Source organism: Melozone crissalis, unplaced genomic scaffold, assembly GCF_028551555.1.
Source record: "Melozone crissalis strain CALT ecotype California unplaced genomic scaffold, PUWL_Pcris_2 ptg000110l_1, whole genome shotgun sequence".
NCBI classification, from domain to species: Eukaryota; Metazoa; Chordata; class Aves; order Passeriformes; family Passerellidae; genus Melozone; species Melozone crissalis.
The window spans coordinates 554,652-580,257 of record NW_026535887.1 but is presented as its reverse complement, the minus strand read 5'-3'; the positions used below and the strand labels follow the sequence as shown (position 1 = coordinate 580,257).

Sequence of the window (25,606 nt, the reverse complement as noted above, 5' to 3'; positions counted from 1 at the left end):
CTCAGCGCTCCACCGGGGGAATGAAGTCTCTGCTTAAATATTCCATCAGATAGCAGAAATCCTGGGAGTCTGAAGAACAGAATTTCTGCCTTCCCTAGATGACCAAAAAGTTCTTCTTTCTCTCAGGAGAGGCTGTTCAGCTGCAGTAGAGGATTGTTTTTAGAGGAGCTGCAAGACACTTTCTGTATGTGTTCTCCTTGCTGGTTGTCAAGGGCTGAAAATAAAAAGGAAATTATTATACATAAGCATAACCCCAGTCTGACAAGGAGGTGACGTGCAGAGATCCATGCACATTTAAATGAATCTCTCTAAGAAACAGGAGAGAGATCCATGCACATTTAAATGAATCTCTCTTAGAAACAGGAGCTTTTCAATCAAAGGCTTTACTTTCTCAGAAAATCAACCATTTGACCTAAAAGCTCAGAAGTTTTAGAGGACTACCCAAAATTATCATGGCTGGAACAGTCCAGTATTTGTGTTGTTAATATTGCAGCCAGGATCAGGCAGTTTGTAGGAGGAGGTGGGATCTCCTCTTACACAAATTATTCTGGTCAGGAAAAAATCAGCAGTACATGAGTCTGTGTCCTGGTAAATAGTTTGTGCATCCAAAATAATGTCTAGTTTTTCCTCCTTACAATTCTAAGGGGAAATTGCTTCCCCTTATAAACCTAGAATTTGCTGCCTTTCTTCAAGAAATACTTAAATACGATGGATTTTTAAAATTTCTTTAAAGAAGCTTCACAAATTCACACTCTAATAAAAATATTAACATGGAAGCCAGTGAGTTTGGGCAGTGTCACTTTGTTAGGTTTGTGCAGGTGCTCTGAAGTGTTTCCCAGTTATTAAATTCCACAATGTGAGATGGGCAAATCTTATCTCTGCCTCATGCCGGCCTCACAGCAGCAAACTTGTTGAATTCCCCTAAGTTATGGAAATACCTGGTGTAGAACCTAAACTGTGTATTGCAAGTTTTGACACAACTCCTTTGCAACCAATGGGGAACACATATTATTTTCTGTCCTTCAAAGCTGCTTTTCTGTCGAGATAACATTGGCAAGGATAGCTCCGAAGATAGGCGCTCACTCAGCAGAGGAACATTGCTGTATTACTCACAAAGATAAGGAGGTTTTAAGAACTTCCTTGGAGTTCTTACCAAAAATCAATTCTATCTTTTATAGTTCTCCAGAGATAATTCATCCCTCTCCCCATCCTAATCCGCACTGAGCGGGGATGGAGGCAAGGAGAAGGATGTGGTGCAAAAACCAAAGGTTAAAATCTCACAGTCCTTTTGTGATTTATTTTGGAATTAAAAATTATACTTTTTCTGGATGGCCATCAGCCATAAAGTGATGGTCATTCCCAAATCAGCCTTAAGTGCATTACAAGGAATTAAATTACTCTTTTTGGTAGGAGAAACCAACAGATTCAGTGGCAGGAGGAGCCTCCCTCTCCTAGGGAGAGATGCAGGATCATAATGCAGATGAACAAGGTGTCTCCCCTAATTCAGGCAGAAGGAGACATGGACTCTTTCCTCTTCTGACCACATTGAAAATACCTGATTAGCCAGATTACACCTTTTCTAAAGTAAAAGGCGAGCTGCTAGGTTCAGAATTTGATTTCCAAACATCCTAGACTTTGAATTTTCATCCTTGCCATCAGTATTTTGTGTGACAATGACCATGCATCAATAGCTTATCATTTCTGAGCCCTGCTTGTTTTTTCCTCTGTGTGAAACCTGTGATGTATTGGAAGTTGCTCCTGCCCATGGCAGGGGGATTTGAACAAGATAATCTTCAAGGTCCCTTCCAGCCCAAACCAATCTGTGATTCAATGATTTTGGTTGTCTGTGCAAATTCTTTCCCATCTGTTAAAATATGTGGCCATGCCCTGAGCAAGTTGTCCTGAAATACCTGATCTCAGTAATAGAAAATTCCCCAGACAATGATTTGGCAAATATTTTACTCCTGAGTAAGAATGAATTTAAACTTTTATTCTGAATTGGGTATCCTGTGTCCCTAAATACCTGCTATTCTTGAGCAGTCAGAGAGCTTGTTAATCATATTGCTTATGATAAATGATATTTTTGGCCACTCTGTCATTCAGCATGTCTGGTGTATGTCAAAGGTAATATTCTCTTGTGGTGCTGTAGCATATTTAAAATGGAAATAATATCTTTACAGTTTCTCAGGTATCCTGACTAAAATTGTAACTTGTCTTTTCTCTTCCCAGTTCCTTATTCTTTTGACCATCACTGACTTTTTTTTTCCATTTTAATTTGCAGAAGATGCAAGTCCTGACAGCACACCCTTCTTACGTAGAGGATTAAGTCGCTGTCATTGTTTATGCTTGTTATGGTTATATTTCTTTCTCCCTGTAAGGCATCTACGTTTTTTAAACAGCTTTCTGTGCAGATAAGTAAAATCTTAGATTTAAATAGGAAATCTTTGTAAATCTTAAATTTTTGTAGGAAACCTTTATTAGCCAGAATACAAGATATTTATCCTGTGGTAGCAGATTGTGGCAAAAGGAAACAAGTTGTTAACATGTTAAAATTCCTCATGCTTCATTTTTCTTGTTGCTTCATCCCAGGTTCTGGAGGTCATTTTAGTTGAATTTAATGAGTTCCTGGGTGTACACAGAGCACACCAACCTTTTGGGTATATTTCTCTAGCCCAGAAATGGTGGAGGAGAGGAAGGAGCTCCAAAATACAAGAAGAATCTGATGTCTGCAGAGTCTTATTTAGAGCTTGAAACAAATTCAGATCTGTTTCTGGATATGAAATTCCTTTAGCTCCCTGCATAAGAAGTGGTGGCAGGTCTTCTTTTGTGCATTTCATTGATATTTGAGAGAGAGTTCTAGGCATTATCTGAAGCTCTGTGTCTTTCTTGCCACTGGGAGCAGTGACAGTTCATGGTGGGGGAGAGAGAAAAGGGTTTGCCATTTCCCTCTTTATTGGGGAATAATGTGGTGTCAGAATAATCATTGTGTCATAGAATATTCTGAGTTGGAAGGGACCCATAATGATCATCAAAGTCCAACTCCTGAAGAGAGGAAAAGAAAAAAATTTAGAAGGTGAATTGAGGAGTGATCTCTGCTGAGTTAGAGATGCCATATAAGAGAAATAAATGTATATCCTACCCCAGCTGGGAAAAGAATCCTCTGCCATACTGCAAAGACAGAGATCTGAATAAGTCTTCTACTTCTTAATAATTGCTGAGCTATGTCACATATGAGCAGCTTTTTATCTAGGAGTATCCTCAGGCAATTTTTTTAATTTTTCTGGATGTGCACAAGAAATGAAGCCCCAGTAACTACAGTGACAGATGTGAGATGGAAGAACTCAGGAGTGAAGAGACCCTGCCTAAAGAAAACCCTGAGGACCAAAACTCACAGCATTTTAGCATCATGTGATGGAAAAAGCAAACCAGCAAACAATTGCTGGCCATTTACATCCTGGTTTGTCCCACAGCTACTTTGAGCATGTGTCCACAACATACCTGCTTATCCCATCTTCCTTATTTTGGTCTGGAAATATTTATTTAGTGTAACTCCTCTTTACCTTCTCTTCCTCTTCTTACTGCTTCTAATATTTCCATATTTCATGGGCTTTTTGAGTATTTTGTCCTTTACCTTTTGCTTCAGTCTGGCCTTTGGCCATCAGTCTCCTCCATGAAAATATCCTGAGTGGCACAAACAGCAAATGTGTTCTTCCCTCTTCTAGTTTTTATCTTCCTGCTAAATGCTAGACAAAGAGAAAGCTCATGAAAGCTCAGAGTGAGGGAAAGGAAAAAGCAGAAAATTTCTTTAATATAGAAAACCTGTGATTTTCTGGGTTTTGGAAGGAGCAGTTAATGAATTGTAAAATCACTGAATCCTGGAATGATTTGGAAGGGATTTTAAAGATTGTCTAGTTCTAACCCTCTGTAACAGGCAGGGACACCTGCAATGAAGAGGTGGAAAAGAGAAAAATACAACAATGAAAGAAAACAGAAAATCAGAACAAAAAGTAAAAAAAGTGAAAGAAAATCTTCAGTGTTTTTCTGTTCCAGAGTTATCCAGGCAGCAGTGTGGGTGAAGTCCCTGCTTTACAAATCTAATTCAGGTCCCTGTTCCATGAACTTGCAGCTTGAATTGGGAAGTGGGAGAAATGAATGGGGAAAACCTCCCTCATTTCAATTTATTTCTGTGTAACACAACCCAGAGCATATTCCATTTTGGGGAGAGGAGGGAACGACAGATTGTTGCTGCTAATAGGATTTGGGTCAAACTGCTGCTCACAGTTTGGCACATAACTAAATTAAGAGGAGGGTGTTCTCAAAAATGACATGGCACAGCAGGATGACAATCCCCTCCCCACCCAATTCTGAGCCCCCTTCATCAGCAGAGGTGTTTGGCTGTGTTCTGCAGCAATTTATCCATTAAAACTGGAGCTTTCTCACCACTGCCTTTAATCCTGGCTCGGAAGGAGCTCCATCGCCACGGCTGAGCGCGCTTCGTTCTGCCTCAATCCCAGCAATACCAACAGTTTGTGCTCACTCCTGGAGATAAATCTCCCTTCCACCCTCCAAAACTCACAAAGACAGGGGTGGTAGAGGCCTGAGTTTATGGAGCAGGGGGTTGCAAAGAGTGGCAACAAGCAGCAGAGCAAATAAAGTTACGGATGAACTGCGTCAGCTGCAAAAGCTTTCGCGAGGTTTCACGAGCAAGGGAAGTTTTGTATCTGGATGTGAAGAAGTTGTCCTCAGTCTCTGCCTTCTTTGGGGTCTTTGTGGACCATCAGCTGGTGTCCCTGGGAATTGCAGCTCCCTCTCAGCAGGGAGTCACCTGGTAGTGAACCAGCCTGGGGTCCACGGAACGGGAAGGTTACCTGGGAATCTAATTCTGAAATGAAGGGGTGTTGTATTTTTTTATGTCTGAGTGGAAAGTTAATGTTACGTAAAACTGCCTACTGAAGCCAATTCCTTCACTAAATTTGTTTTTGTTGGATTTTTTTCATTCCTTTCGTGTGTCCAAGAAAAATATTACTTAGCTAAAAGGCATTAATTCAGTTTAAATCAGAGTATCAAGCCTTCTGACTCTAGTACTGATGTGTGCACAAGTTTCTTGTTTAAATTAAGCCTGCTGGTTACTGGCTTGTTTGTTTCTCCACTATCCCTGCTTTCCCTATATTCAGGATGCTTATCTCATAAGCTAGAAAAATAATGGCCATGTACCATTTTTTAAATAATTCAGATGGAAAAGCAATATCCTGCAGAATTTCTGTAATCAAGTATGTACCCAATCCAGCTCGTGTGGAAACTTGATCAAAATAGATTCTTAACTCTTGGTTAAGCCTAATTAGGATACAGAGTTCAATACAAAGCCACTTCTCATTTTCCTTTGCAATCAGCACATCATTTTTGTTTTGTTAAAGGACACAAGTTGCATCCCTTAGATAAACAGCTTGGGCAAGCTCTGCAAAACAATTAGTGCATCTTTCACATGGTCTAAACTTGATTGAATAATTACTCAAATAATGGTCAGTAATGGAATACATAGGGTTATCTTCTGGCTAATCCTCAGGTAATGGAGTTGGTGTATCTCTGATTTTTCTCTTAGCTGTTCCCAGTAAACAGGAGACTGAGACAAAAGTGATTATGGGAAGTGGAGGGAGTCACTGGAGGCCAGCAAGGAAAAGGAGGCCTTATCTTAAGCAATTAATCAAGAAAACTCCTATTGTGGGACAATTATTCAAAGCTAATTCTAAAATAGCTTTAGAGCCTGAGGTCCTGAAGGTTTTTAGTGTGGGTTTTTTTTCTGTTTTGTTTTTAAGAGTTTTGCCAAGGTCATTGGGAGCATAGGGGCTGCCCTTGCATCCAAATGAAGGCTGCAGTGTAAAGAGGGAGTTGAATCTAAAGTGCAGCATCACACAATGTGGGCCTTGAGGTCCTTGTCAGCGCTGTGAGTTTTTATTTTAAAAAATGGGTTGGACTGTTTCTAAACAGAGGCAATATTCTAAAACATGCTTAATGCTTCCACAAAAGCCATAGACTCAGAGAATTATTTGGGTTTGAAGGGATCCTGAAGCTGTTCTTGTGCCACTCCCCTGCCATGGACAGGGACACCTTCCACTATCCCAGGTTACTCCAAGCCCCATCCAACCTGGCCTTGGACACTTCCAGGGATCCAGGGGCAGCCACAGCTTCTCTGGGCACCCTGTGCCAGGGCCTGCCTACCCTCACAGTAAACATTTTCTACCCAATATCCAACCCAAACCTGCTCTCTGTCAGTTTGAAGTCTTTCCCCCTTGTTCTATCACTACATACTCTTTTAAAAGAGTATCCTCTCTTACTGTGTGTCCTTTGCAAGTGACACAACAAGAAGTGTATCACAATCATGTCACATCCTTGCCCAGATCTACTTCTGCAAATGCAGGACTCTGATATCTCTGAATCTCCCTTGTATTTTTCACTCTGATGTTTTTCACTGTTTTTTGCTTAGCTCAATTGTCCTACAAAGCCTTGCAGCAACCTCTCAAGTGCAGGATTGTTTTGTGGCTGTGGCCTTGTAAAAGCCCACGAGGTCTTTCCAGTTGTCTCCCCAAAAAGCTCTTGTACAGTGAGAGCATCTAACTGACTCCTGTGCTGTGTTTTCAGCCTCTGAGCTCCCTCGAAAGTGAGATTTATTTGAAGATGTTGCAGTGATCCATGAGGTCCTACAGAAAGAAGCAATAGATTTTAGCAGCTGTCCCTGAAAAATTATAAGGTCACCGGAAAAAAAGCGGAGGTTTTAAATTGGATGCGGTTTAAATTTTCCTACAGCCTCCCGAATCGGGCTCCTTGCTGGAGTGGGAAGCTGCCCACAGAATTATTGCTCAGCACGGTCACCCCGTGCTCTCGGGGCAGTGTTTCCCCAGCAGTGCTGACAGCAGCACTTTGAGCCCTCGGTGCTGCCCGATCCGGTTTCCCGTGGCTGTGGATGTCGCCGGGGAAGTGCTGCTGGCTGCGTGATCACACTGCCCTGATCAGCGTTCTCCCTGCCCATGGGCACCTTCTGCAGGGCAGGCTAACAGGGACAGCCTGGGCACACATGTGCTCCCTGCAGAATAAAGCTGGAAGACAAAGAGAGTCACTAATTGGATTTGTAGCTGTAAGAAAAAAAAACTCTTAAAGTAAACATTTTCCTCTCTTCAAGTCTCCGTGGCTTCTTTCGTGAAGACCGCTTGAAAGTATCTGTTTCGGGGGTGAACCCTTGCCAGCAAATTTAATTTTGAGGCTTGTCAAGCTTTATTAAAACCTTATCATCAGTGATTTCCTTCTCTGCTAGATCAAGAAGATTGTATTTGTTATGGGATTCGTATTGTGGCTCAGAATTCCTCCCAGCAAACGAGTGGGGGGTTCACAGATGTACCAGGACACACCGGTGCCTGTTCTGAGCACTGAAGTCCCAGGATAAGTGTGGTCAGCACGTCTTCTGAAGGCTTTGGATGCTGTTTAGGCAGAGTTGGAAGCTGTAACTGCACTTGTGTTTCTGAGTTAGCAACTGTGGGTATAAACTCATTGCTCTGTGTGCAAAAGCATTCATGATTGCTGTTGGTATCATTAAAGAAATGGGATCCCAACATCTGAAATATTCCCAACAGCTGGAAGATCTGGTAAACACTTTGGGGCATGGTGTGCATACATTTATTAAGGGAGGGAGTGAACATGTGCCTTTTTTTTACTCTTAAGTAATTCTGTTTACATTAGTGAGAGTTTTCCAGTCAATTGCAGAGCTTTTTAATTTATTTTTAATTAAATTTCTGTGACTTCTCTTAATTTGTGCCACTATGGATCAATACCAAAGATCAGGATTTCACCTAACAGGATAGACAGAGCTTTTTCAATTTATTCTAGAGCACAGGCCCTGGTTAGCTTTTTCTATACCTCTCAATTCATCTATTGAAAATAAACTTCTCCCTACCCCAATCTTTCTCTCTTTTAGAAAATATTTTTTAATTGTTGAGAAAATACTGAATTTCCCTTTTTTACCTAATGAAGACAAAAAAAATGGATGGAAGAGTCTCTTAAATACGTGCTCTGTTTGTTTTTCTTATAGTGCCAGAAGTAACCAAAGCACTTTGGAAAACACAGATACAGTTCTTGCCCTGAGCAGCTTATCACTGGGATTCAAACATGCCCTTGCAATTGCAAGTGATGCACAAGAGGAGGAGGAGAGGCAAGGCAATTAATGGCCAAATGAGTTGTTGAACTAAAAAGTTACTTGAAGGTGATCTAAACACTCAGAGCCTTTTTTTTACAACAGCAAAATTGCATTTGTGAGGATGGTCTTTAAGCTGAGTTGAGCCAAGACTTCCTTTTGGGAATGCATTTTTGCAGAAGCTCCCTCATGTGAATAAGAATATAAGAGATTAACACCCAAAATAGCCCAGGTCTACTTTTGAGGGAGTAAGGGAGTCAAAGGCAGACACAGGTGATTGCAGCTGATCACTTGTCTGCCAGAGGAATTCTCTCTCCATGTGGATTTTGTGCCCCACCTGGCAGTGTCTCCGTTTTTCCTGTGAATTTGGAGATGAGCTCATGATTTAATAGGAGACCACTGTTTTCATGTTGCCATTTCTTCCATCCCTGTGCTGATCAGAATTGCTGTGATCTCCCCTCCCTTCTCCTCTACCTTGGCCACAAAACCAGCAACAATTGGGTCACTCTGGGCTGAAGGACACCTTAGCTAATTTTAGCAGCAATAGAAGCACAAATATGCTTGTTAGTGCAATCTAAAATAGCTCATTGTGCCACCATGTCTCCCTCTTACTTGCTGTCACTGGAACTCCTGAGGATGAGAAATGTGACTCTTCAATTCTAAGTGCCTTAAACCACATTTCTGCTCCACAGGTGCACTACACAAAAAATCCCAAAATTTTGGGGTTAAATTTTGAATTTCTGGGGAGAAAGAGTGGGATCTGAAGTAATGCAGTGAAAGAAATTTGTGATGTCTATGGGACAGTTGTGCCTTCTTGTTTCTGGACTTCTTTAGCTCAGTTGCAAAATAAAACATTAAATAATCACAGTATTTTCTCTCTGCTGAATCCAACTACCCATGTAGGTTGCAAATCTGTGAAGGACTAAAATTCTGCAGTGCCAGGTAAAAATTATTAATATGGAAGAAGTACAGGTACCCCAGTGCAATAAATGCCCAGTCTGTTCCTTTGCCAGGAGGTACAAATAGTTGCTTCCTAAAATATTTGTAAAAGCCTAGGGATTTTCAACCTAGGATTTTATTGAAGGTAGAACAGTGTATTTTCTTATACAAGACTTTAGTATAGAAAAGGAAAAGCACTGTAAAAATCCTTCCAGATGTTTATATAGGTTCGGTGTTTTTGTTTTTAGTGAGATTTGTGATACTTGAAAAGCTGGTTTGGAAAGCTCAGCCAGGAAGATTAGATACAGAGGTGCAAAGTGAAAAGACTGATGGTCTGCTTTCCTTTTCTCAAGAAAAAAATACATATAAACCCCTCTTATTATATCTGAGAATTATTAGATACAGATAATACAATGTGGATTTTAAGTCTTTAGATGGTAAATTTGATCTTTGTAAGAGGAGCAGCGCTGAATCTCAGTTGTAACAGAATTTCTCATCCAGGAATACTCCTGGGAGGATTATTAAAATACTACAGGTACTGACATCAGCTACAAAGATCTACTTGTGCATATTTCTTTAAAGGGGGGGAAAAAACACCTTAATACACAGTATTACCATAGCCAGGCCCTATTATACCATTGTAATCATAGCTGAAGCAAGAACGGTGATTAACGATGGCAATTTATTGTATCTGACGAGGGGAGAAAATAGGAGATGTTGTCGTTATCATAAATCATATCATAAATAACCAAAGAGAAGCACTCAGAAAGCTTGTGTGGTGTCAGCAGCAAGCCCTTTCAGGCACGTTAGCCCAGGATGTAGCCATAGAAACCCCAAAGTCATATTGTTATCTTAGTCTTGCTGCAGTTATGTGATACAACAGTATTAACATATAGATTAGGCCATTTATAATACTAGGTGTCATTTCAGGTTGGCTTGCTTATATACCATTTTGGTTTTTTTATTGTGCCCAATGTTAGGGAAACGCTGCATTTTTACAGGTCAGTATAGAGCCATTTATAATGTATCAGTTTCACACCTCTGTCAGTCTTGCTAATGTACTCTGTTATTGATTGGCTGTACTCTATGAATTGTCATTGCCTAATTACCTTGTCTTTGCTAATAATTTTATTTTTTAGAAGTCAAAATGTTCCTTTAAAGAGAAAACCTCTGAGCCTGCACGCATACTTTGGGACAAGTTCTTGGTTCTGTTAAGGATCATACATCTCAGAGGGAGTAAAAAGTGAAATAAAAATCATGGAGACAACGCCAAAATTTTGTTGTAGAGGTTTTCTGTCCCTGGCTCTATGTTTTGATCTGACTGCAGTGCTTTTCACATTACACTCTGCAGAGTTCAGGGGAGAGACTCAATCCCAAGTAATTCAGAGCAACACCAAAGTGCCTGAGCCAAGGCTGCCCTGCTGACAGGGAGCTGGCTGGATCTCACGCATTTCTCATTCCAGCACTTCCTAAAGATGCTGCTGCGGTTGTTTCTGCTCTCCAGACCCATCAGCCCAGCACTGCTGTGTGTTCGTGTATTTGTGCATGAGCTACAAGAAATGTTGAGCTGCTGCTTAAAAGTCAAAGCAAAAATAAAGTCTCCCTTGTTGTATTTAGACAGAAACATGTTTTTGCTTGCTGTAGCAGCACAAATTCTGGACTAATATTTTGTCAGGTCAGACAGAGATTGTGGGTGTAGCAGATAACCATCTGCCAACTCTGTTTTTCTGTCTTCAGCAGGGAACTCACTGTGTCATTTTAAGAATCCTATATAATTTGGCTTCAAAAAATTCCTTATTTTTGAAAAATATTTGAATGGCGGCAGCCACTAGTAACTACTTAGAAGTGTTACTCTCATTGAATCTGGTATCCTAAAGCAGCATTGGAAGCCAAAATCTCACATTATATCCAAGATCTGATGCCCAGAGTGATGCTCCTCAGAACTTTCCCGCTTTTTTCCACTCCTTTATGCCTGTGGCATCCTGAGGTGGGTTTTTTATAAGAGTACTTTATTTTTGTTGGGGTTTTTTTGCTTTCACCCTCAGATATATTTCCATTTGAGTTATCTCATTAGGTCACTTCTAACCCAAACTAGCAGATAATCTTCCTTATTTTAGCCTCAATTATTTCCTCATTCTCCTGCACAAATGCTTGAACCCGGACAAAAGAAAGGATGGGACAGTTTCCATTAAATGTAGAACTACAGGTTTGGGAGTTATGGTTTGTCTCTGGCAAACTGTCAATACTCTCTTCTCCTACTGGTGCTCAGTAATTCATCTCCAATGATTTCACACCAAGATGGGGAGGATGGAGAGGAACTGAATCAATCTGGAAATTTTTGAGTCCAGAACCTGATTATTGCTATCATACATATTTCCAGATGGTTGGATGTATTATGTCCTGAGGGGTGGAGGGCTGTTTTGTTGACCTCTTGTAGCTTCTTGGACAGGCTAATAAAGTCTTCTGGAATTATTGATTAATGTATGCACCAAGTCTCAGTCTTGCTGAACACCTTGAAGTTCAGTGCTGGCTAATAGCAAGGACTGAAGGCACCACCCAGCCATTTGGGACAGCATTTTCCAGTGTGGTTAACAAATTGAGATGTTTAACTTCAAGCACCTTTCACATCTTCCTTACAATGTTTTAGTTATTTATGCAAAATCAAATCACTTGCCATACCTGAAAGCTTTTTTTTTTTTTTTAATGTATTGGTGGTTTTTGCATTTGATAACATACTGAGAAAGGCACTGCAATGAATTTGCTGTCAATGTCAGTGGAAAAACCTGAGACACATGGATGATTAAATCCTTGGTGGTGATCTCTTCCTAGCTGTCATCCCATAGAAAGTATCAACTGAAAAATGTCAGAGTTTGGAAATAAATAGATTGGTTGATCTTTATAAAGTAAAGGAGAAATCTGCTGGTTTATTGTCTACTTGGTAAACAGGTCACACTGTGATCAGTTGTGTTCATACAACAGAGAAATTATAAATACAATTACAAATATATATATGTGTAAAATATGCACAAGTATCTCTATAAAATCCAGTATTCTAAGCCCCACATGTGTCACAGGTATCTCAGTGTGTTCATTTTGCATTAAGGTATCAGGATATTGGCCTGTAGGATATCAGGATTGAATTTTGTCCCTTTTCCATTAATTTCCTTTATGGACTACAAGCACACTTTCTGTTTGTTTTGGGAAAAGGCCATTGTTATTACAAGTTAAAGAGATAAAACATATCATGGCACAAGAAAAAGACTTCAATTTTAACAGAAATCAAAAGCTCCTGCTTATTAGGATATGATAGGGATGTAAGCTCTTGACTTAATGACTTAAAATTTCCAAAAACTTATCTTTGGCTTCATCTCATGCTTTAACTAGACAATAGGAAAATTATTCTGGAAGTCTGCAGGAAGATTTTTTCTATTTTTTTTCCTCACTAAAATGTTTCATATGTTGGGTGGGAACAATCCCTTCCTTCCTTACATTTGAGAGGCTGAGCTGGCTGTTATAAAGCCATCAGCCTTGATATCCATGTGGTCCTAAGGAAGATATGCTTGGAAATGAAGATGGATTGAAGATTTCAGTGCAGGCACTGCCAGATCACTTCCTTTCCCAAATCCTAATTTTCTTTTAAAACCTTGATGCTTCCAACTCCCTTTCTCAGATATTTGGTACCATGCAGTGCAGAGGAGCAGAGGGGCTGACCTGAACAGAACTATGCGTGAAAGAATTTTGTGATCTCCTGATCTTACTTTGGTCATTTTGCATTCTCTTAGAAAAGAAAATGTTCAAGTTCTGTTTAAAAAGAAAAGTATTATGGAAGAAATTTAATAGTTGAAAATAGGCATGTATGAGTTGGATGGAAACATCTGCTTTTTGAGAATTGTATTCTTAATGGGTTTGCTCTGATAGCTGATCCTGTTTATCTGCCATACTGCTGTTAATATCAAATGCCAAATGCCTAAATCTTACATTATTATAATAACAAGAGTTGGCTTCCACAGGAACTGTTACCTCCCAGAGCTTTGTGCAATTCATACATTGGAGGTAGCACTGGAGGTAAGAGCTGCTGTTACTAAAATCAAGTTACTCTTTCTTCAGCAGGTGGTGTCCAGCTTTAGCCACCATTTCTGACTCAGCTTCATCTTGTACATAAGAAATATTTATTTATTCTTAAATCTGCATGTCTTACCCAGATGATTTTATCCTGTCACCACCCTGTGACAGAGTGAAATGTTAATCCAGTTTTCAGAAGAGAGACTGGAACTTAAATTAAATGCCAGCCAGCAGACAGGGTGGGTTTTTGGCAGGGTCAGGAGCTGAGCAGAGATTTTTGTCTGTCCCAATCTGTGCCGTGTTCTCCAGGACACCCATTTAGCTGTCAATGCTTTTGTTTTCTCACTGAAACTACCAAGTAAAAAGTCTGGTGATGACCAAGAGGATGACTATTTTAATTTTATAGATGTATTTATATATGATAGGTTTTCTTGCTTGAAGAATGCCCATGCATAGGTGCATTTCTACTCAATCAGATGAGTTTTGCATCTATTTTTCCTGCCTTCACTTTTATGTGACCTGTTGTGCTGCATCCTCTGCCAAGGCAGCCAGGTGAGCATGATAATGTGGTACATGTGATTGCACTTCTTTTTCTGCAGAAAGGCAGAATTTCTGTTCCTTTGTACCCTCCTGTCAGTTTCAGGGACAAATAGTCCCTCAGTTTTCATAAACCTGGAGATTCATTACTGAAGTGTTGGGTATTGCTGTCCTGAAACTAAGCTGTGCTAAATTAATTAATTTATATTCAATAAACATTTGGTCAGGGGTCCCTCCTGTGCTACAGGGACATGATGTACCAAGAAATAAAGTTTGATCTTCTTTAGTGTTTTTTCCTTAAAAAAGGTACAGAAATTTCAGTTTCTTGCCTGAACTGTTCAGCTTAAGAAATTTTCCAGCATTTGAAGTGGTGACAGATCCCCACAGTTTGCATTTGGGGTTGTGATGCTTTCTGTTCAGATACTGCATATTTATCAAGTTCAGCTTTTCCAGCACCTCTGTGAGATGGAATTGTGATCATTTGTCAGGTGGGAAGGCAGCAGGATGTGGAGTGACCTGCCCCAAATCACCCTGCAGACCTGTGTCAAGAGAGGAGTGGATTCCTTCCTCCCCGAACTTTAAAATCATCCTTTCATAAAAGTGAATTTGCCTTCTGACATAGACCCAGGTGATGTTGTCACCCACTGAATCATTTAGGTTGGAAAAGCCCTCTGAGATCATCAATTCCATTAACCCATCACTGCCAAGTCTCCACCAAATCCACATCCCCAGGTGACGCAGCCTCATGATTTTTGAACAGTTCCGGGGATGGTGATTCCACCACTTCCCTGGCACAGCCTAATGTTCTCAAGTAAGAAATGCTGCCTTTCTAACCAGATTTCTCATAAGCAGCATGCTGACAGCTCTCAGCTTGTTCTATTTCAGTGATGGACAAATTCAGTGCTGCAGTGGCAGAACTCATCCCTCCTGTAAGCCAGGCTCTGCACAGGGGGCCTGCTGACATAATAAACAATTGCTCTCTATAGCTTTAGTAATGTGAGCATTAATATTGATCCAGCACTGACTTCTCTAACGACAAAAAAAAAAATGTATCTGTTATCTTGAGAAACCTCCCAAACAGCTCCAGTCTCCTTTCATTACAGGGGAGAGTTATGAGGGCAGATGGTTGAGGTGATATCCATTTGACCTGTAGATGCTAACTCGGGCTGGATCATTAATAAAGGTGGCTGGAGATGGGGAGAAATGGCAGTAAAGAGAGTTTAAAAGCAATCCTGTGCACAAAGGATGCTGCATCCAGAAGTGCTGGGTGGCAAACGAGATGGACAAGGTGAGGAAGTGGCCACGTGGTTGTAAATGCTCATCACCAAGTCAGGCAGCAAACACTTAAAATCTGATGTTTTTCCATATTTAGTTCCTGCTCTGGTGTGAATCCTTTGGGAGGAAAAAGAGCCATAGGTCTTGAACTCAAGATAGAAATTTCACTTTCTCTAATTAACTAAACCCCCCTCAACCACCAAAAAGAAAAAAAAAAGTGCTTCATTGTTTTCTGCCACAGCTGTGGTGGCTCAGGTTTGAAAGCTGCTGCCTGGCAGAAAAGCAGTCCTTGCTAAGGATCAGACTGTGGCCTCGTTCCAAGAGAAATTTGGATTTCATTTGACCACGATAGGATTCCAGATTGTCATCTGAGCATGTCTGAAAAGTGGTGAATGTGTGTCAGTAGTTAAGTGCTCATGAACTTCCTTAGTCCCTGGATTGTTCAGGACTGACCCAGGCAATTTTTTCCAGATGTTTTGGGGAATCCAAGTCCATATAAAAGGGATGGTAATGCTTCTGCTTCCTTACTAAGTTGTCTTTGTGGCTTGCAGGAATGTGCATGAAAGCTGGAGCCAAGACACCCCGATTTCTTGTCTCACCTCTACAAACTGCACTTTAACCTTTTCTGCCCTTCCCTGGCACCTCCACACAAGATCACAGAAACTTCGTGGGCCCGCTGCAAACTTTACTTGGCCTTACTAAAAAAAAAATAAGCATTGCTCTTTTTTTTATTGTACAGAACTCTGGTCCCTGTTCTCCAAAGCTCCTCTGAAATTGTTTTTTTGCCTTTGATCCAGCAGCTGCTGGTATTCTGCAGTCCTGAGTAGGTAAAACATGAGAAGCACCTTGGGATGGGAAGGAGTTATAAAAATATGAAATATTGCAGTGCCCTTCTGTGAGATACAGTATAAGAGAGGAGCTGTTAAAATGGACACTGGGCAGAAATCTTTTTCTAGTAAATGTAAATTTTTCTAGTAAGTGTAAATTTTTACTGTTGCAGTAGTTTATCCACTTCATTGACTCTTTTTATCCCCATGTTTCCTGTATTAAAATGGTCCATATTCCTCTCTCTATTCTAATATTCCTATTCTGTTGTAAAGTCTGTATCATCAAACCCTATCTTTCCTAATATTTTAATTTGGCTATACTTTTCGTCTTGTGGCTGAGGCAGAACATTTCTCTAAATCCCAATTTTAAAGTATGATGTTTGTTTTAAATTTAAAACGAAAACAAACTCTCAGTTCTGAAGTAGTGGAATGGGGTTTGGAGGGAATTGCTCAGTAGCAACCAGTGCTGTGTGACATCTGATGAATGCTGATTCTTCATCCCCAAAACCTCCTGAGCGGGCGAAGGCAGCTGATTTCTGCAGCAGCTTAAACAGAGATTGAAATTACTTCCATGATGGGGAAGCAGATTTTTTCCCCCATAGCAGGTGCAGGCTCAGTCCAGAGTGATTTCTCAGTTATACTCTAACTTTGCAGTTTAAAAAATTCAATGTCAGTGCCCAGCCAGGCAAAACCTAACTCCCTAACATTTCTGTTTTTCACGGAAGGCTAAGACTTTATCCTCAGGCAAAGTCTCCTCTCTGGGCTGGCTGCTGTAAATCCTCTGGGCCCTGGCGAAAGCCAGACTTGCTAGCTCATTTTACTTAATTTGTGATGCTGGCAAGATTTGTGCTGCAGCCCAGGGCTCTTGACTCAACTCTCCTAAATCAGAGCATTGACACATTACAGTAGAGAAACACCAGCGCAGAAAACCTGAAAATAAATTCCTTGAAAAGAGATATTTCAGAAAGATGCTGTCTTGCTGAGTTTTAAATAGTGTTTAGTGGAATGTTTCAAGTTTCTTGGTGCTTTTTTCATTAAAGCCACCTGCTCATTAGGAAGTTGGGTTTTAGCCACTGTCCTCATAAATGTTTTTTACTCCATATTTCACATGAGAATCTTGGGGCACTGGATATCTTTCCTCAGAAACCCTGATAGACAAAATGTCTTGGGTTTTTGCAGGTGGGTAAACAGAAACTTGGGGTAAAGTGAAATGAGGTTGTGTGTGTAGGAATGTTAACCAGCAGAGGTGTAATGATGTAATTACTCCAAATACAAATGTGTCAGGTTAATGCCTGTGTAGACATTCTTATTCAGGACTAAGAATCCTTTTTCCTGCTCGGATAATTCCATTTTGAAAGTGAGGAAGTGTATCAAAGAGGATAAAGTGCTTGGCTGTGGTTGTGGAGATCAGAGGTTCTCTTTTTAAATCTACTGTGGATTTGTTGGGAGATCTCAAGTGGATTTTCTCCTTTCTCTGCACCATAATGTCACGTGTGGCTCTGAAGATGGTGTTGTATGTAGGGAAAAAAAATAATTGTTATTAAACAAAAAACCAGAGCAATCACACAGGTGGTACCCACACTGGTTTGGAATAGTTGATGTCTGATGTCTGCACTGTGTGGATTTCAGGTTTATCTTGTTTTCAAAAGCTGGGTTTTGGTCTCACAGCCTGAATGCCCATTTGCTCTGAAGTGTGCTTGGTGGATTCCTCCTTCATTTTGGTTTCACTGCTGCAGGAAGCTGGCATATGCACTCCAGGATTGTCCCACGATGCAACAAAACAACAGTAAGGGAGATGATGGGAAAATGCATTTCAAAGGCACGTTCCTGATTGAACCAACACGCACACACACAATGCTGGGGCGTTCCCATAAAGTCATAACAGATAATGTCCACCTGCAGCAGCTCCTGAGATGGTATCAGAGACAGAACCTGGCAGGTGAATGGGGCTTAGTCCTCTGCTTTAACTTTCAGCCTGTGCTGCTTCAGGAAGAATAAACTAGGTTTAGAAAGATGTTTTCCTAGTAGTTAATCTGCAGTCAGACTTGGGTGAGATATAGGCAAGAAACACAGTTCTGGTTAGTTTTACTTTGACACTTTGCTTTGATACTGTGTTACAGCAAAAAATGCTTCAACCTCTTTCCCTTAGTTTAAAAATTAATGAAGAAGTTATTAGGGTGGTTTTGGGTAGAACTGACACTTTGGGCCTGCTCTGCAGGCTCTGCCATTGGTGAGCTCTGCCCTCCTCTCTTTGCTCATGGGTTCAGTGTTACGCTGCAGTGAGGGCACCTGCCAGTTCCAGTGGTGGCTGATGTGACACAGAAGCTGCCACATGTTCCTCCAAGCAAACCAGAAAGAAAGGTAGCCAGTTGTCTCTTCTGGATTGAGCTGCATGTGAATATTTGTTGTGGTTCTTGTTTGTTTCTGTAAAACACATTTCAATTATCTTAATGCTTTTCTAAATGTTCTTTGTTGCAGAGGAGGAAGAGGAGCAGGTTCCTACCGATGGAGGTACATCTGCAGAGGCCATGCAGGTCCCACTGGAGGAAGAAGGAGATATGGAAGAGGATGAGGCAATTAATGATGAGAACTACTTGGGCAAGAGACCGTTAGAAAGTCCCGATCCTGAGGAATTCCCACCTGTGAAAAGGCCAAAACTGTCTGTTTCCAAAGGGGACGCCTTGGATGGAACTGTGGAACAACGTGAGCCTCTTAGCTCAATAAATACACAAAAAGTCCCACCAATGCTTTCTCCAGTTCACGTTCAGGACAGTGCAGACCTTGCCCCCCCTTCCCCAGAACCACCAATGTTGGCTCCCATTGCAAAGCCCCAAGTGCCCACCCCCAAACCTTTAGAGGCAAAGCCGTTCGTACCCAAAACAAAGTCCAAAACAAGTTCTCCAGGACAAAAGACAAAATCACCGAAAACTACACCCTCACCAGTGGTAGCTGGGAGTCCCATTCGTTCACCAAAACCTGGATCCAAAGAAAAGAAGTCACCGGGTCGCGCCAAGAGCCCAAAAAGTCCCAAAAGCCCAAAGGTTCCTGCTCACGTTCCACAACCACCTGTGAAGCCTGAACCACCGAGTAGACCCCCTCTGGCTGCACTGAGTGAGAAGATAGGAAAGGAAAACATCCAGGTGAAACAGGCACAGACCCCACCTGAGCCTGCCCCCAAGCCAATTCTGGACAACCAGGTGAAGAAAGTGCCGGTCATGGACAAGACCATCGACGATTCAATCGATGCCGTGATCGCTCGGGCGTGTGCAGAGCGAGAGCCGGATCCCTTCGAGTTCTCCTCTGGCTCTGAATCAGAAGGGGAAATTTTTACCAGCCCTAAAAGACTTTCTATTTCAGAGTCTACAACTCCTAAACCTTCTGTTCCTGCCAATAATGCAAATAAGGCGGGAGCAACTCCAATTCCTGCCTCGGGTGGGACCTCAAGTTCAGACATTTCATGGACAATGGATGACTCAATTGATGAGGTCATTCGGAAGGCAAACATGGGGACACCTTCTAATCCACCTACCAACTTCACTTATTTCTCCTCTCCTTCTGCTTCACCTCCAACTCCAGAGCCTCTTCTCAAAGTCTATGAGGAGAAAACCAAGCTGGCTTCATCGACAGAAGTGAAAAAGAAATTGAAAAAAGAGCTGAAAACTAAAATGAAGAAGAAAGAAAAACAAAAGGAAAAAGATAAAGAGAAGAATAAGGAGAAAAATAAAGAGAAGGAAAAGAACAAGGAGAAGGATAAAGACAAGGAAGGAAACAAGGAAGCAAAGTTTCAGTGGAAGGAACTGCTCAAAGAGGAGGATCCTGATCCGTATAAATTCAAACTAAAGGACTTTGAGGATACTGACACAAAAGTAAAGTTGAAAGATGGCAATACCAAAAAAGAGAGAGAAAAACATAAAGATAAAAAGAAAGAGAAAGAGAAAGGCAAAAAGGACAAGGATAAAAAAGACAAAGAGAAACTCAAAGATAAGGGTAAGGAAGATAAGATAAAGGTGCCATCAGCACCTCTTGTGTTACCTCCCAAAGAAATGTCTATGCCCTTGTTCAGCACACCATCTGCCATGAGGCTTCCCAGCATGTTACCTTCCTTGTCTCCCATGCTACCTGAAAAACTATTTGAGGACAAAGAGAAACCTAAAGAGAAGAAGAAGGACAAAAAAGAGAAGAAGAAGAAGAAAGAAAGGGAGAAGGACAAAGAAAAGGAAAAGAAGGAGAAGGAAAAGGAGAGGAAAGAAAGAGAAAAGAAAGAGAAGGAAAAGGAGAAACACAAACATGAAAAGGTAAGCTGGTTGGATGAGGTGAGATGTCACACTTGCTTGAGGAATCCACATGGATTCCTGTGTTTGCTGCTGAGCATTGTCTAAGAGCTTTGAGAAATGTGGTTACAGGATTGGTGTTTCTTAATGATAACAGCTCCAAGGAAGGTGTCCACCAAGAGCTACAGAGATTGTCCCACATCTTTGGAGAACAAAACAGTGGAATTCTAGTTCTGTGAATTTGAAATGTGAGATTGTCCAGCTTTTCTCAACCTTCTTTTCACTTGGAAAAGCTGAGGCTCAGACACAACAACACACACAGCAAAGGGATGCAGTGTTGTGCTGCAGGAAGTTTGTTCTGTAGGTTTCCACTAGAAGGGCAGCAGCCCTATACCTTTCATATGAACTTTAAATTTTGTTTCCAAAAATCTGCTGTTTTGAAGTTTGTAGCAGCCTGGAAATTCCCAGGTGGACAGAAATGAGAAGCAGAGTGCCTTCAAATAAAGAGTTGCTGAATCTTCCCTTAGCAAATCTGCCCCCTTGTTGCTCCAATTTGTTTGAAGTAAGAAAATTATTTTCAAATTATGATGTAAGTGTTCAAATGTCACCTTTCTTTGGAGTCTTATGCTTGAGAGACAGAAGGGGAGAGCTAATTTTCAAGGGGTTTGAGCTTCCATTCTTGTAACTCTTACTGATTTACATCAGCCAAAGATAATTTCTTCTTTCCAATATCACCTAATCTTGAGAATATATTTAATATTTAAGAAATGAAACCAGCATATTTGCATGTTATCAGATTTGAAATCCCATTAGAAGCAGCTCCCCTAATTCAGGATTTGCTCTAATTTTTTTGTCACTTCACCTTATAATACGCATTAAATTGTTAACATTGAAAAGAAAGAAGAAAAGAAAGAAGATTGTCTTCCTGTGTGATAACCTTGGATACAAGAGTTCCTAAATCTCCATCCTTAGCCTTAGGAAGCTCTGTGTGAGTTCCAGTTTTACCAAGATGCTCTTTACATCCTGCTTTGAGTGTAATGCTTGGTCTGTACAAGCTCAGGTTTGGGACATTCCTCACTCTCCTTTTGTTGCCACTCTGACATTACCTGCTGGACTTGCAACAAAGTGCTGATTTCAAAACTTTATATGTTTTTTAAGTTTACAAATTATTTTTCCATGCAGAATCTGGGTGATGTGAGAAGTAATGTTTGTCTGGGTGAGTTCATGATCAACAAGGTGGTGGCTCATTTGTCCATGATAATTTAATGTCTGGTTTTAGACTGCAGCAACACTTTCACAGATTCCCCATTTTATCTGTCTGCCCCTTGTGCCTGAGCAGCTTTGGCAGTATTTCATTGAGAATTTCTGCTGAGATTTCTTTTTAAGTTAAATATGGGTGTATGTAAAATAGAGGCAATGAGTTGCTTGTTTTCCATACCTTCAGTTTTGCATTTCTTCTGCAGTTGTCTGTGTCAAGTTTGCTTTTAGAGTGATAAACAGGCATATAAACAAATACAAACTGGTAAAGCTTCAGTATAGACTCACCATATATATATTAGGAAAAGGAGTTCAACACCAATAAAAACTTGGACAAATTAAATTGACAAAGCTGCCCATTACCTTGGCAAAAAGTCCCTGTCAAAAGATAAACTTTAAAGCTAGAATGCATGAAAGAGTCCCCAGATAGAATTAAAATTTAAACTGATTCTTGAGAGATAAGCTTTTTTTAAATCCACCTCTTTGCTGCAAGTCAGGATTTTAAAAATAAATTTCCCCTTTAAATCTCTTGAGCGATTTTCATTTTTTGCAAGGCCGCACTGCTGGTGTCCTGGAAAAATGGAGAGTTAGAGCTTTATCAGTTGGTGCCCTGAGGTATGTGGCAAAGAAGCTAAATCCTTGAAGATTAGCAAAAAAAATGCAGCACATGGCAATAAGGGGCTTATATGACTACTAGTATTAGTTCAGGTGAAAGAAGTATTGCTTATACATAAAACTGGACAAATCCACTGACAATGTATTTTTAGTTAGCTACAAAGGAGTCTTATATTGCTGGACTTTACCTCTTTGGTGATTTGGGAAGCTTAGTAATCCACTGTAAATGCTCTTCTGCTGGCCCCAATTCCCAGTATTACTCCAGAATGCTGCTCTTTCGTTTTAACCCCTAAAAGTACATGTTTCCTTAATTTAGCTTTTAGATCACACAATGACTTATTTAGGCAGCAGTTGTGCTGCAGGAGCAAATGATCAAGTTACAGCTTGGACATTTAATCTGCCACAGTGCATCCACCCCGGAGGTGTAAGCACAACCTGGGAGATGAGTTTGTGGGCTCGCTGCAGTTTCAGCTCCTGATGGCCAGGAGGAAATATCAGAGTCCCATTTCTAATATTGCTGTAGTTAAACAAAAACTGACTCAGCTGTAATAGTCCCATTTTTGAGCCTCGTTGTAGTTATTACCTTTGTGCTCATCCCATCCTGTTGGGTGATTGAGGCTTTTTATCAAGTTTTTCCTGGAATTTTGCCCCAGGCTGCTGAAATGTACAGAGCAGCAAACAGAGCACTGCATAAATGGCAGGAAACAGGAGCTGAAGGCTCCGTGCTGGGCGTGTTTGGTGGTGGCACCAAGGAGGAGAAGCTTTGTCCCAGGGCTTGCCTGCAGCTCTGTGCCCTGCAGTGGTGTTGGGTGCTGCCCTCAGAGCCAGAAAAGGGGATCTGGGGCACTGCCTTGTGAGCTCCTCCAGATGAAAAGCAAACACTTGGAGCAGTTGCACCCATTTGTACTCCAGAGATTACCAGGCATGCTGTAGGAGTGACTGAGCAGCTCAGGGAGCAGCTGCTGACCCACTTTCAGCTAACCTTAATAAGCTGAGCTGGAAGCTAAAGTAGTTGAGGAACTGCTTCATGAGAAATGGAGCCCTCCTTGCATCAGGGCTTGCCAGAGCTGCCCCAGAGTAAGCTGCCCTCGCTCCTGTGTCAAAATCCTGTCATCAGTGTAGAGGAGGACCAAGCTTTGCAGGTTGTAACTGTGAATGCTCCTTACTTTTCTCCCTGGTCTAATGATGTAAACCCTACACACAAACCCATATTGTAGAAAGATGCTTCCTATCCTCTTGTATCAAAGGATAAGATTTCATTCTGGTGGAGCCCTGTTTTCCTCTCCTAGCAGACTGTGATGTTGGTATCTGAGCATAAAGAAGTGGTTTGTGTGCTTTTCTCCTGCCCTGTGAGCCCACACCACCCTTGTTTAGAATATTACCAAGGACCTTTATAGATGATGTGGGCGTCTCCCTGTGCTGTGTGCTGGAAGCTACAGCAGCAATGCCTGTCCTGAGATGTTTTATATTCAAAACAGGCACTAAAAAAGGAGAAAAAAACCTGCAGGAAAAGAGGCAAGGTAGGCTGTGCAAAGCCATAGTCCTGAGCCTGCAGTACCCAGGGTTCAGTTTCAGTCTCTAAGCAGTGAGTGGTTACAGGTTAAGATGCTGGGAAAACTGAGAATGGACTCACCTGTCACCTATGGAAGATGGCAGTGAAATTGTTGCAGGCATTTGAAGCTTCAGAGGAAAAAAGCTCTTGCAACACTCCAGGGGAATGACGTAACAAAAAATGGTTCTACATAAACAAAGAGTGCAGAGGGGCCTGTGAAATCAGCTAATCCATATCCATGGAGAGCTGCATTAAAAGCACAGTTCACTGTGTCAGAGCAGGAGCACCACTCAGGCTGTTCTCTTTCTCTCTCTGGCCTAGACAGCTCCTTGAGAGCAGCTCAAAATGCATGAGATTGTGTTATCACCTTTCTCTAAATAAGTCCCACTTGAGCCCTCCCACTCTGGCCTACTCTCTCCCACACTGCATTCTGTGCTTTGTATTTATTGATTGCCCTCCCTTTTTCTGTGAGAGCTTTATGAAACTGGAAGTTTGATCAGGTTTCCATTTAGTTGTATGCATATTAGTTTTGTCTAAGTCCCTGGAGCGGATTCAGCCAAGAGATTGTTTTATTAAATATGGTGACACACATGCTCAAAATGAGATCAGTCTCCATCTCTGTTTTTATGTGTATATCTATATATATATAATGTATATATACTTGTCATATATGGACATAAGTTGAGTAATGAATGCCTGGAGAATCATTACAGTGTCAGCTGTAGCATCTGTGGTCATCCTGGACAGGTTTTGCAAACCAGTAGCTCAATGGGAGTTGGTAATTTTGGCATATACTGGTTCCATAAGTTCAAGGACATGTTCAAGGACATATTCAAGTGGTCTAAACTCCACCAGATACCAAGATTGGAATCCCAGGCCGCTTGAAAAATAGTCATTAAAAACCTCAGCCTAATTGCAGTAAAATGCAGTGGCTGTTATGCCTGTGTGGATAAGAACTTTCATAAAGTATTCAGTATTGGTGAATTCACCTTGGAGTTTATTTGCTTCCTTTGTCTCTCCTTTTGATTCAAGAGACTCATGGTACATTTATGTGATGAACCTGGGAAATAATTGAATTTAGATCTCAGAAAAACGTGCAAACACTAATGGGTGCCTGACAAGTTTGAGCACTAAGATCAAAGCATTTCATGTCATTGTTTAGAAACAAACTGGGAAGTTTTGTGTCTCTAGAAAAGTACTTAATCAGGAAGATTTGCTAAGAAATTGGAGGTACAATAAGAGCAAAATTTGAAGTTGGTTTTTTTTAGCTTAGAGTTTGTATTTGTGAATTTCTGCAGCTGGGACTCCCTGCAGACTGAGACCCATCCACACCATGGGACAAAGTGTGAGAGAACAGTGATTAGTCTGTCATAGTTTTGTTTCATTAAGCTGATATGCTCTGGTTAACTCCATCAGTGCTTTCATGTAATTAATATATTTTGGGAGTCTGCTTGCAGTCTTTGATTGATGATTGTGTTCCCCTGTACAGATAAAGGTGGAACCAGTTGTTCCAGCTCCATCTCCGGTTATTCCTCGGCTGACTTTAAGAGTGGGCGCAGGCCAAGACAAGATGTAAGTACAAATAAATCCATCTGTGAGGTGTGTGCTCACCTCTGGCACTTGTGGGAGCTCTTCAGTGGGAAAAGCTTAAAAATTAGTGGCAAATTACATTTATACAGCAAAGTGAGTCTCATCACCTTCCATCCATCCTACTGTGTGTGCCATTCCATGTCTTTCTAGGGCATGGATTACAGGACTCCATCTGGGCTGGCATGATGCCTCCAGTGACATTTAGTGAGGTTTCTGTAATGGATGCTTATCCTGAGTGTAACCTACAGCTAAGTTTCACAACACTCCCCAGCTAACAGTTGTTTTATGCTTTAAAGCATAACAGTTGGAATTCCTTTATACACATCTGTTTTCTTATAACTGTTGATGATTATTCATGAGTGTGCCCAACGCATTTCAAGTGCTGCTTCATTAGCTCCCTAATTATTGGGTGCTGTTGTACAAATAATAGTTACTTTGTACTGGATGAGCATAAATAGGGTGATCCCTATCCTGAGATCATGCAGCACAAACAGGAGGCTGG

General features: G+C 41.1%; 1 protein-coding gene across 1 annotated transcript in view; it reads left to right on the top strand.

The window, feature by feature from the left end:
- The window catches only part of TAF3 (TATA-box binding protein associated factor 3), a 114,459-nt gene that overhangs the window by 69,025 nt on the left and 19,828 nt on the right, over positions 1 to 25,606 (top strand). Inside the window, exons 3-4 of the mRNA XM_054292400.1 lie at positions 18,298 to 20,114; positions 25,004 to 25,086. Coding sequence (XP_054148375.1) covers positions 18,298 to 20,114; positions 25,004 to 25,086 — 1,900 coding nt within the window. The remainder of the gene's footprint in view (positions 1 to 18,297; positions 20,115 to 25,003; positions 25,087 to 25,606) is intronic.